The 12,665-nt window shown below is 43.1% G+C and overlaps 1 protein-coding gene across 4 annotated transcripts in view; it reads right to left on the bottom strand.

Annotated features, from left to right (window-relative positions):
• LOC115168140 (protein kinase C and casein kinase substrate in neurons protein 1) overlaps positions 1-12,665 on the bottom strand; it is a 71,627-nt gene that overhangs the window by 4,743 nt on the left and 54,219 nt on the right. For 3 of the 4 annotated variants that reach the window (XM_029723118.1, XM_029723117.1, XM_029723119.1), the window contains 6 exons: positions 9,251-9,406; positions 5,129-5,304; positions 1,737-1,857; positions 1,365-1,477; positions 1,190-1,231; positions 81-313 (listed from right to left, as the gene is read on the bottom strand). In XM_029723118.1, coding sequence (XP_029578978.1) covers positions 81-313; positions 1,190-1,231; positions 1,365-1,477; positions 1,737-1,857; positions 5,129-5,304; positions 9,251-9,406 — 841 coding nt within the window. The remainder of the gene's footprint in view (positions 1-80; positions 314-1,189; positions 1,232-1,364; positions 1,478-1,736; positions 1,858-5,128; positions 5,305-9,250; positions 9,407-12,665) is intronic. The other variant, XM_029723121.1, reaches the window with a different exon arrangement.

Genomic DNA, 12,665 nt, shown 5'->3' with positions numbered 1-12,665 from the left:
CCAAGAATAGGGTTAAACTGGAAATACATCGTAGCCAAATCAAGAGACATCAAAGATGGTGAAGTGTTGTCGTTGCTTACCAGCTTTGAAGGTGAGCTCATCTTGTTCCTGTCCGTCATAATCATACAGAGCACGCACCCGGACCCCAGACGCAGTCCCGGTCCCAGCACCCCCTTTTCCAGCGCTGCTAGAGTCTTCCTCAAAGGAGTTTTCATTCCCACCCCCATTGGTCTCACCGCCTGAATGGGCTGCAGGCGCCTCATCATCGGACCAATCAGTGGAGTAGGCCTGGTTCTTTTCATAGCTGCTCACACTGCAACAAAAGGGTTAGGAAGATATACATGGGTTTGATCGGGAGAATTTCATAGAAAATACAAACATGACTACTGTAGACTAGAGCAATAGTAATTAACAGAGTAAATGAAAGACATCTATATAATCAATATATATCCAGTTAATTAAATGGAGACTGTAAAAAAAGGCATGTTAGATCCCGCGTGTTTGATGGCATTTAAATGGTTTGACTAGGGTAGGTCCCGGTGTGGCAGTAGATGGTGTGTGGCAGTAGATGGTGTGTGTAGTGTTTGATGACATTTAAATGGTTTGACTAGGGTAGGTCCCGGTGTGGCAGTAGATGGTGTGCGGCAGTAGATGGTGTGTGTAGTGTTTGATAACATTTAAATGGTTTGACTAGGGTAGGTCCCGGTGTGGCAGTAGATGGTGTGTGGCAGTAGATGGTGTGTGTAGTGTTTGATGACATTTAAATGGTTTGACTAGGGTAGGTCCCGGTGTGGCAGTAGATGGTGTGTGGCAGTAGATGGTGTGTGTAGTGTTTGATGACATTAAATGGTTTGACTAGGGTAGGTCCCGGTGTGGCAGTAGATGGTGTGAGGCAGTAGATGGTATGTGTAGTGTTTGATGACATTTAAATGGTTTGACTAGGGTAGGTCCCGGTGTGGCAGTAGATGGTGTGTGGCAGTAGATGGTGTGTGTAGTGTTTGATGACATTTAAATGGTTTGACTAGGGTAGGTCCCGGTGTGGTAGTAGATGGTGTGTGGCAGTAGATGGTGTGTGTAGTGTTTGATGACATTTAAATGGTTTGACTAGGGTAGGTCCCGGTGTGGCAGTAGATGGTGTGTGGCAGTAGATGGTGTGTGTAGTGTTTGATCAGTGTTGTGGTCCTCTCACCTGCCACGGTCACCAGGCAGTGCCACATGATCAGCGCTGATGCTGATCAATTGAAGGAAGACAGGAAAACAATTGGTAGGTCATCATGGGAGATATTGATGAACCCTGGCATGTCATTGTGTGTGTGTGTGTGTTTTTGTCAGTAGTAGTTTCACCAGTGGAGTGATCCTCTCACCTGCCGCGGTCTCCAGGGGGTGCGACATGGTCAGTGCTGGGGGTCGGTGGGGCCCCAGCCGGCTTCTGCACCTTCTCCCTCTTAACAACAGCAGCGGCATCTGGGTTATAGTCCTGGAAGGCAGAGCAGATGATAAATACGTCTATACTGAAGCAGAGACTCAGATCTGGCCAATGGCATTTAACTTTTCCTTTTAAATCAGTCAGTAAATCAACAATCTTCCAACTAAAAGCAACTGTACTGAACGGTGTTATTAAAAATGCATGCTTGTATCTGGGGAGAAATGTCTATGAATACCTGAACCAGGTAGCCTACATGTTGTTGTAAATATTCCTGAACAGACAACTATGTTGAAGTAATGCAGCACAGTACCTCAAACATGGGCCAGTTCATATGCATGCCAGGGCCATGGTGGTTGCTGAACCACTGCAGGTCCTCCTGTGTGTTGGCAGCCAGGATGGTGCGCTCCAGTTCTCTGTATACCGTGCCATAGCTGGGGAGAGGACAGAGAGCACATTGTAACACGCAGAGAGAGAGGGGGCCTGTTTAAGGGACAATAATACAGTAGGGCTGCCAGTGAAATCTGTCCAGCGCTGATGCTGCTGTTTTCCTGGAGGGTTTCTAGTTGTTTATGAAGCGCCAGCACTCAGAACAACAGAGTGGAATGGTTCAAAGACAAGGTAATTCGGGCCCATTCCTAGCATGAGGTGAGGCTACACAGAATACAGACAACACATTTGCATTCAAATTGGAGTAGTGAGATATGAGGTGGAGTCCCGATAGATGGCATTATTCCACCAAAAGGTGGAGACAAAAACACAGAATAACTGACAGTCAAGCCCTACAGATAATGACATTTCATGGGTGATATTGCAAAAAATGTAGGCGTAAGATGCTATAATGGACAATCAAATGGACGATTCAAATTCTTCCAAACACATACAAGTTACAAGTGATGTTTCTGCTTTTACTGCTGTCACTGAGACAAGCTGTCTGTCTTTGCATAAGTGTGTTACCGGAAGCTGAGGCTGGGTTTGTAGTTGTTAGCTTACCATAACCCTGTCTATGGTTGATTTATGGGTTTCACCAATACTGTGGTCCGAAAGGCCAGTGCACTTAGTACTCCATACCACACTATAAAAGCCTACACTCATCCTCCATACTAATCATAAATCAAGACCAAACACCCAGGAAACAGCTTCAATGAACTTCTTATTCCAATCACCATGGAACCTGGCTTTGTATCACATGCAATTTGATTCACAGCCAAGAATATAACAAGCATTCACTCTGACATGATGCAATTTATCTGAAATGTAATTAACTGCATTATCGGCGTAATTGGAGTTGTGACCGAAAGACTGAAATGTGTTGAGATTAATCTATTTGAAACTAACTGTAATGAAAGCGACAACATAAATCAAGCACATTGGGAGTAGATTTCCTCTGAATGTGACGTTTTAAATAACCCATAGACTCAACTAATAACTAAAAATAATGCATATAAGCACTTAGAGATCAGTGCTGTAATTAAAGTATTTTGACTGTATTAGCAACACTAATGTAGAATCGTTTTTCAAGGCAGATTTGCTGTTGTGTAGATGATACCAATTTCATTGTACAGTGCATTTGGAAAGTATTCAGACACCCTTGACTTTTTCCACATTTTGTTACGTAATGCCTTATTCGAAAATGGATGAAATTGTATTTTTTTCTCACCCATCTATAGACAATACCCCATAATGACAAAGCAAAAACTGAAATATCACATTTACATAAGTATTCAGACCCTTTACTCAGTACTTTGTTGAAGCACCTTTGGCAGCGATTACAGCCTCAAGTCTTCTTAGGTACAAACCTGGCACGCCTGTTGTCATGCCCTGACCTGAGAGAGAGGGTTTGTTCCTCTATATGGTTAGGTCAGGGTGTGGGGTGGGCATTCTATGTTTTGTATTTCTTTGTGTTGGGCCGAGTATGGTTCCTAACCAGAGGCAGCTGTCTATCGTTGTCTCTGATTAGGAACCATACTTAGGCAGCCTGTTTTTCCTTTGGGGTTTGGGGGTAGTTGTTTTCCATTTAATTGTAAGTACCTGACGGAACTGTCGGCTGCCATTTTTTGTTTAATTTGTAAAGTGTTCATTTTTCATTAAAACTACAAGATTAACATATTCCACGCTGCACCTTGGTCTACTCATTTTGACACCTGTGACACCTGTATTTGGGGAGTTTCTCCCATTCTTTTCTGCAGATCCTCTCAAGCTCTGTCAGGTTGGATGGGGAGCGTCGCTGCACAGCTATTTTCAGGTCTCTCCAGAGATGTTCGATCGGGTTCATGTCCAGGCTCTGGACATTCAGAAGTCACTCCTGCGTTGTCTTGGCTGTGTGCTTAGGGTCGTTGTTCTGTTGGAAGGTGAACCTTCGCCCCAGTCTGAGGTCCTGAGCGCTCTGGAGCAGGTTTTCATCAAGGACCTCTCTGTACTTTGCTCCATTCATCTTTCCCTTGATCCTGACTAGTCTCCTAGTCCCTTCCACTGAACAAATCCCCACAGCATGATGCTGCCACCACCATGCTTCACTGTAGGGATGGTCCTAGGTTTCCTCCAGGCCAAAGAGTTTAATCTTGGTTTCATCAGACCAGAGAATCTTGTTTCTCATGGTCTGAGAGCCCTTTAGGTGACTTTTGGCAAACTCCAAGTGGAGTGGCTTCCGTCTGGCCAGTCTACCATAAAGGCCTGATTGGCGGAGTGCTGCAGAGATGTTTATCCTTCTGGAGCTCTGTCAGAGTGACCATTGGGTTCTTGATCACCGCCCTGACCAAGGCCCTTCTCCTCAGATTGCTCAGTTTGGCCACGCGGCCAGCGCTAGTAAGAGTCTTGGTGGTTTCAAACTCCTTCCATTTAAGAATGATGGAAGCCACTGTGTTCATGGGGTCCTTCAATGTTGCAGAATTTACCAAGGATGATCAATGCAAACAGGATGCACCTGAGCTCAATTTCGGGTCTCAAGGCAAAGGGTCAGAACGTCCAAAAACCTGTTTTCGCTTTGTCATTATGGGGTATTGTGCGTAGATTGATGAGTAAAACATTAATTTAATCAATTTTAGAATAAGGCTGTAACGTAACAAAATGTGGATAAAGGCAAGGGGTCTGAATACATTCCGAATGCACTGTATGTACAACATCTGAACAAGACTGGGTTAAAACACATGAGTATTTAAGTATTTGTCATTTAAATACTTATTTTCTGTGTATTCGAGTATTTTCAAATAATGTGGCCAAATCAGCTACTTCTATTTGAAGTATTTTAAGGTAATTTCAAATAAGTTTCTATAAATAGCCAAGAAGATGTACTTACTGTATTTCCAAATACATTATTTCAAATACCCCTACGACTAAACTGACCTGGGTTTGAATAATTTGAGTAATTAAATATCTGCATTTGAAAATACACTGTTCTGTGTCTTTGAGTATTTCCAAATACGCGCCAATACTTTTCCAAGTGTATTTCCAAATACATTCCAATATTCAACAACGTTTATTTTCCAAGAAAAAAATCGAAAAATATTTACATCAAAATTTCTTTAAAAGTATTGAAATACCCTAAATAGTATTTAAACACAGGTCTGATCTTGTACCAACTGAAATGTTTTCCTCAATATCCCTTTCATTCAAAGGCCATGTGGGAAAATAGGTTGATGTAGGTTATGTAATAGAGGATGGGCTGCAGTATGTATGGGACGATAGAGGATAACACCAGTCACTGACCTTTGGTTCTCAGTGAGATTGAGGTGGCGTTTAATGTCCAGCAGGATCTCTTTAAGGAAGGTGAGTCTCTTGACCTCATGCTGCTGGCACTGGTCAAACACTTGCTCCATGCTCTCCTGGTATGGGGGAGTGACCGCACTCAACTCTGACAGAGACTTCTCATACTTCTCCTTAGCCTAGGGGATGATAAGGACAGCATCAGCTATGACAGATAATGATGTCATTATGACGGCATTACAACTAGACATTTTGCACTCTGGGTTGAATACCAAGCAACCTGCATCCGTACACCGTGTGTGTGTATACTATAAGCATCTTACTCTCCCTGGCCCAGAGTAATCTGCTTTTGTCATTACCAGGGCTCCGTGAATAGAGTCGGAGATCCACCCTGCTGGATTATGTCCTGTGTGATAACCACTGTAATCTCACTGAGTCGTCTTAAATAGTCCTGCATTGATTCTGTTTTTCACAGCTTTATTTCACTTGAGCCACTAACAGAAACATAAACTAATAATAATGATCAGTCTGTTTGAGATATGATGTACTTAGTATACTGCAATAGCACACACACTCACCACAGTGTTAATACCACTATATATACAGTTGAAGTCGGAAGGTTACAGACACCTTTGCCAAATACATTTAAACTCAGTTTTTCACAATTCCTGACATTTATTATTAGTAAAAATTCCCTGTTTTAGGTCAGTTAGGATCACCACTTTATTTTAAGAATGTGAAATGTCAGAATAATAGTTGAGAGAATGATTTATTTCAGCTTTCATTTCTTATATCACATTCCCAGTGGGTCAGAAGTTTACATACACTCAATTAGTATTTGGTAGTATTGCCTTTAAATTGTTTAACTTGGGTCAAATGTTTCGGGTAGCCTTCCACAAGCTTCCCACAATACATTGGGTGAATTTTGGCCCATTCCTCCTGACAGAGCTGGTGTAACTGAGTCAGGTTTGTAGGCCTCCTTACTCGCACACGCATTTTCAATTCTGCCCACAAATGTTCTATAAGATTGAGGTAAGGGCTTTGTGATGGCCACTCCAATACCTTGACCTTGTTGTCCTTAAACCATTGTGCCACAACTTTGGAAGTATGCTTGGGGCTCATTGTCCATTTGGAAGATCCATTTGCGACCAAGCTTTAACTTCCTGACTGATGTCTTGAGATGTTGCTTCAATATATCCACATAATTGTCCTCCCTCATGATGCCAGATATTTTGTGAAGTGCACCAGTCCCTCCTGCAGCAAAGCACCCCCACAACATGATGCTGCCACCCCCGTGCTTCACGGTTGGGATGGTGTTCTTCGGCTTGCAAGCCTCCCCCTTTTTCCTCCAAACATAACGATGGTCATTATGGCCAAACAGTTCTATTTTTGTTTCATCAGACCAAAGGACATTTCTCCAAAAAATACGATCTTTGTCCCTATATGCAGTTGCAAACCGTAGTCTGGCTTTTTTATGGCGGTTTTGGAGCAGTGGCTTCTTCCTTGCTGAGCAGCCTTTCAGGTTATGTCGATATAGGACTCATTTTACTGTGGATATAGATACTTTTGTAACTGTTTCCTCCAGCATCTTCACAAGGTCCTTTGCTGTTGTTCTGGGATTGATTTGCACTTTTCACACCAAAGTACGTTCATCTCTAGGAGACAGAACACGTCTCCTCCCTGAGCGGTATGACGGCTGTGTGGTCCCATGGTGTTTATACTTGCGTACTATTGTTTGTACAGATGAACATGGTACCTTCAGGTGTTTGGAAATTGCTCCCAAGGATGAACTAGACTTGTGGAGGTCTACAATTTTCTTTCTGAGGTCTTGGCTGATTTCTTTTGATTTTTCCATGATGTCAAGCAAAGAGGCACTGGGTTTGAAGGTAGGCCTTGAAATACATCCACAGGTACACCTCCAATTGACTCAAATGATGTCAATTAGCCTATCGGAAGCTTCTAAAGCCATGACATCATTTTCTGGAATTTTCCAAACTGTTTAAAGGCACAGTCAACTTAATGTGTGTAAACGTCTGACCCGCTGGAATTGTGATAAAGTGAAATAATCTGTCTGTAAACAATTGTTGGAAAAATTACTTGTGTCATGCACAAAGTAGATGTCTTAACCGACTTGCCAAAACTAGTTTGTTAACAAGAAATTTGTGGAGTGGTTGAAAAACGAGTTTTAACGACTCCAACCTAAGTGTATGTAAACTTCCAACTTCAACTGTATTTTAAAAGTTGTAATGACACTAGACAAAATGTAATTGTCACCTGTTTGGTTGTGGTTGTCTCACCTAGCTATCTTAAGGTGAATGCACCAACTGTAGGTCGCTCTGGATAAGACCGTTTGCTAAATGACTAAAATGTTCATGTAGATGTTTGTCCTGACTGTCCACGAGAATCCAAATAGGTCACATCAGGTTTGCAATGAATAACTTCAATCAGATCCCCTTTCACCTGTAGAGGTGGAAGGAAAGAACTAGTGGGGATGAACAACTCACGTCCTGTTGTAAATCAAGGGAGAAGATCCAGGCTTGCGCTCTCCAAATTCACTAAAGAAATGTGCTTTGTCTCAACAGACATTTTTCCCGCTGAAACTCGAATACGTTCAAAAGCGAATACTGGAAAAATATTTCTAATGTAAATCGTGAGGAATGGTCAGAGGCGATCTATAAAACACTAATGTCATTTTGTTTGTGATTTTGTGATGTCATTAAAAATATTATAAAGGAAATCATGTAACTTGGAAAGTATACCCACCCAAGTTCCCATACTATGCGTTGTGCATGTAATAGGAAAAATGATGAAAGTGTTTTTGTAAAGAGAGGGATGTGATGTGAAGAGCTATAAGAGATAATTGTTTTCCATAACTTTGCACTGTGAGTAGTCACCGCCCCGAAGTGAGGTCAGAGAGTGTGTCAGCCTACCCAAACTACCCCTTTCGAGCAAAAGGTATAAATGATGGGTTAAGAACACATTAGACCAGAAAAAGTGTGAAGCGGCAGCTGCATGTTTAAAATGGTTTGAACTTTGAATCTCAACATGAGGTGGAGAAGATAAACTCCCCTCCCGGACAATCACTGGTACGGCTGATTAGCTGACCTAAGTAAAGCATCTTCGAAAGCGAATTTAAGTAGGGCCATCCTGTTACTCTACTCAAACTATCGTATTACTCTACTCTCATCACCCTACTGGGGAACCATAGATACGGCTGGCTAGCCTATCTTCAAAGAAGCATCTTCAAGAGGGAATGGAAGGAAAATCAACTCTGTAGTTCTGTTCAGCACTACACGACAAGTCACCGGATACCGGACAACTACAAAGAAGGACAACAGTAGAAGACTTGTTCAAACCATTTCAGACAATCAGAGCCTTACAAGAATGCCAAAAAAGATAAACCCCCTTGTTCACCGAGAGAACCCCAGCAGACCCTGGCATTTCACGTAAATACATTCATGATTTCTTACTCAAAGCGGGCGGCAGTTCGTGTGTAAAGTTTATGGTTACTGTAGGTGAAAGTTGTTTCTGAACATACCAATGTTAAGTGTCTCTGTGCCTCTCTCTCACCCTCTCCATCTCTTCTTTAACAAGCAGCCATGTTGTTATCATTCCGCTAGAGACCTGTTTTCAACGTATTAAGTCCCCAGTCAATAACCGGTGCAGAGTGTGTATGTTTATCCTGTGTTCCCATTTAATTAGCTAGTAAATAAATAATTAAACCAATTTGTGTAGTACTAAATCATAAGTAAGGCTCATGTTTTTTCACATGCAAGGAGGATACGACCGTTCAGAATGATGATATGATACGAGGTTATGATTAATAAGTTGATTGTTTATAGATGTGATAGGTAAAATCCTTTTAGAGTTTAATAATAAATCTTTAAAGAACCGCTCTTGTGGTGTCCCAGATCCTAATGAGTTAATTGTTACATTATTAATTTAATTGGGTAACAATTAAACATAGTTATTTAATTAAATAAATAACAGTCTTCAGATTAATGTTAAAGTCAAGTCACGACATATTTGATATGCAGAACATCAAATTCTATGGTGTAATTTTCATACATTTGTACAAAAAAGGTTGTCATGTCCTTTTTTCCATTAGTCGGACCTCTGTCTCACCTTCTGCATGTCATGTTTGCACTTGTCTGTTTTCTCGTGGAGTTTCTTCTGCTGATCAGTTGTGACGGAGGCCTGTGTCTTCCCATCTGCCTCTCGGGTGGCGGCCAGTTTCTCCTCCTTACACGCCATGTGGTACGTTTTCTTAGCAGTCTCCATCTGTGGAAGCACGTATACAATCTTAGTATCTCTATAGATAAATTGGATAAATACTAATAAATCTAAGCATGCAGGTGACTTAATTTAGTTATTGTTGAAAGGGCAATGTTCTTCTCTGATGGTCAGCTTGGATGAGTGATGCAGTAAGACTCATTATACTACACAAAACAGAACTAACACATAAACACCTGTAGCTACAGTGGGGGAAAAAAGTATTTGATCCCCTGCTGATTTTGTACGTTTGCCCACTTACAAAGAAATTATCAGTCTATAATTTTAATAGTAGGTTTATTTGAACAGTGAGAGACAGAATAACAACAAAAAAATCCAGAAAAACGCATGTCAAAAATGTTATAAAATGATTTGCATTTTCATGAGGGAAATAAGTATTTGACCCCTCTGCAAAACATGACTTAGTACTTGGTGGCAAAACCCTTGTTGGCAATCACAGAAGTCAGACGTTTCTTGTAGTTGGCCACCAGGTTTGCACACATCTCAGGAGGGATTTTGTCCCACTCCTCTTTGCAGATCTTCTCCAAGTCATTAAGGTTTCGAGACTGACGTTTGGCAACTCGAACCTTCAGCTCCCTCCACAGATTTTCTATGGGATTAAGGTCTAGAGACTGGCTAGGCCACTCCAGGACCTTAATGTGCTTCTTCTTGAGCCACTCCTTTGTTGCCTTGGCCGTGTGTTTTGGGTTATTGTCATGCTGGAATACCCATCCACGACCCATTTTCAATGCCCTGGCTGAGGGAAGGAGGTTCTCACCCAGGATTTGACAGTACATGGCCCCGTCCATCGTCCCTTTGATGCAGTGAAGTTGTCCTGTCTCCTTAGCAGAAAAAACACCCCCAAAGCATAATGTTTCCACCTCCATGTTTGACGGTGGAGATGGTGTTCTTGGGGTCATAGGCAGCATTCCTCCTCCTCCGAACAAGGCGAGTTGAGTTGATGCCAAAGAGCTCCATTTTGGTCTCATCTGACCACACCACATCAGTCACTGGCTTCATCAATAAGTGCATCGAGGTTGTCGTTCCCACAGTGACTGTACTTACATACCCCAACCAGAAGCCATGGATTACAAGCAACATTCACACTGAGCTAAAGGGTAGAGCCGCCTCTTTCAAGGAGCAGGAGTCTAACCCGGAAGCTTATAACAAATCCCGCTATGCCCTCCGACGAACCATCAAACAGGCAAAGCATCAATACAGGACTAAGATCAAATCGTACTACACCGGCTCCGACACTCGGTGGATGTGGCAGGGCTTGCACACTATAACAGACTACAAAGGGAAGCACAGCCGAGAGCTGCCCAGTGACACGAGCCTACCAGACGAGCTAAATAACTTCTATGCTCACTTCGAGGCAAGTAACACTGAAACATGCATGAGAGCATCAGCTGTTCCGGACGACTGTGTGATCACGCTCTCCACAGCCGATGTGAGTAAGACCTTTAAACAGGTCAACATTCACAAGGCCGCAGGGCCAGACGGATTACCAGGACGTGTACTCCGAGCATGCGCTGACCAACTGGCAAGTGACTTCACTGACATTTTCAACCTCTCCCTGTCTAAGTCTGTAATACCAACATGTTTCAAGCAGACCACCATAGTTCCCTGTGCCCAAGAACACGAAGGCAACCTGCCTAAATGATGAGACAGCCTACAGGGAGGAGGTGAGGGCATTCGGAGTGTGGTGTCAGGAAAACAACCTCTCACTCAACGTCAACAAAATAAGGAGATGATTGTGGACTTCAGGAAACAGCAGAGGGAGCATCTCCCTATCCACATCGAAGGGACAGCAGTGCTGAAGGTGGAAAGTTTCAAGTTCCTCGGCGTACACATCACAGACAAACTGAAATGGTCCACCCACACAGACAGTGTGGTGAAGGCGGCGCAACAGGAGGCTAAAGAAATTTGCCTCTTCACCCAAAACCTTGATAAACTTTTACAGATGCACAATCGAGAGCATCGTGTCGGGCTGGTACGGCAACAGCACCCCCCTCAACAAGGCTCTTCAGAGGGTGGTGTGGTCTGCACAACGCATCACTGGGGACAAACTACCTGCCCTCCATGACACCTACAGCACTCGATGTCACAGGAAGCCCAAAAAGATCATCATGGACAACAACCACCCAAGCCACTACCTGTTCACACCGCTACCATCCAGAAGGCGAGGTCAGTACAGGTGCATCAAAGCTGGGACCGAGAGACAGAAAAACAGCTTCTATCTCAAGGCCATCAGATTGCTAAACAGCAATCACTAACTCAGAGGCTGCTGCCTACATTGAGATGCAATTACTGGCCACTTTAATAAATGGATCACTAGTCACTTTAAACAATGCCACTTTAAATAAAGGCACTTTACATATGTTTACATATCTTACATTACTCATATCATAGGTATATACGGTATTTTGTATTTATATGTACATATTCTCATTCACCCCTTTAGATTTGTGTGTATTAGGTAGTTGTTGGGAAATTGCTTGATTACTTGTTAGATATTAATGCACTGTCAGAACTAGAAGCACAAGCATTTCGCTACACTCGCATTAACATCTGCTAACCATGTGTATGTGACCAATAAAATTTGATTTGATTTGGTAACCTGCCTAAATGACTACCGACCCATAGCACTCACGTCTGTAGCCATGAAATGCTTAGAAAGGCTGGTAAAGGCTCGCATCAACACCATTATCCCAGAAACCCTAGACCCACTCCAATTTGCATAACGCTCAAACCGATCCACAGATTATGCCGTCTCTATTGCACTCCACCCCTCCCTTTCACACCTGGACAAAAGGAACACCTATGTGAGAATGCTATCCATTGACTACAGTTCAGCGTTCAACAACATAGTGCCCTCAAAGCTCATCACTAAGCTAAGGACTGGGACTAAACACCTCCCTCTCAAACTGGATCCTGGACTTCCTGACAGGCCGCCCCCAGGTGGTAAGGGTAGGTAACAACACATCCGCCATGCTGATCCTCAACCCGGAGGCCCCTCAGGGGTGCGTGCTCAGTCCTCCTCCCCTGTACTCCCTGTTCACTCATGACCGCACGGCCGCATGACTCCAACACCATCATTAAGTTTGCTGATGACACAACAGTGGTAGGCCTGATCACCGACAACGATGAGACAGCCTATAGGGAGGAGGTCAGAGACCTGGCCATGTGGTGCAAGGACAACAACCTCTCCCTCAACCTGATCAAGACAAATGAGATGATTGTGGACTACAGGAAAAGGAGGACCGAG

The sequence above is a fragment of the Salmo trutta genome, chromosome 30, assembly GCF_901001165.1.
Source record: "Salmo trutta chromosome 30, fSalTru1.1, whole genome shotgun sequence".
NCBI classification, from domain to species: domain Eukaryota; kingdom Metazoa; phylum Chordata; class Actinopteri; order Salmoniformes; family Salmonidae; genus Salmo; species Salmo trutta.
The sequence above is the reverse complement of the archived record's forward strand: the minus strand, read 5'-3'. Positions and strand labels throughout refer to the sequence as shown.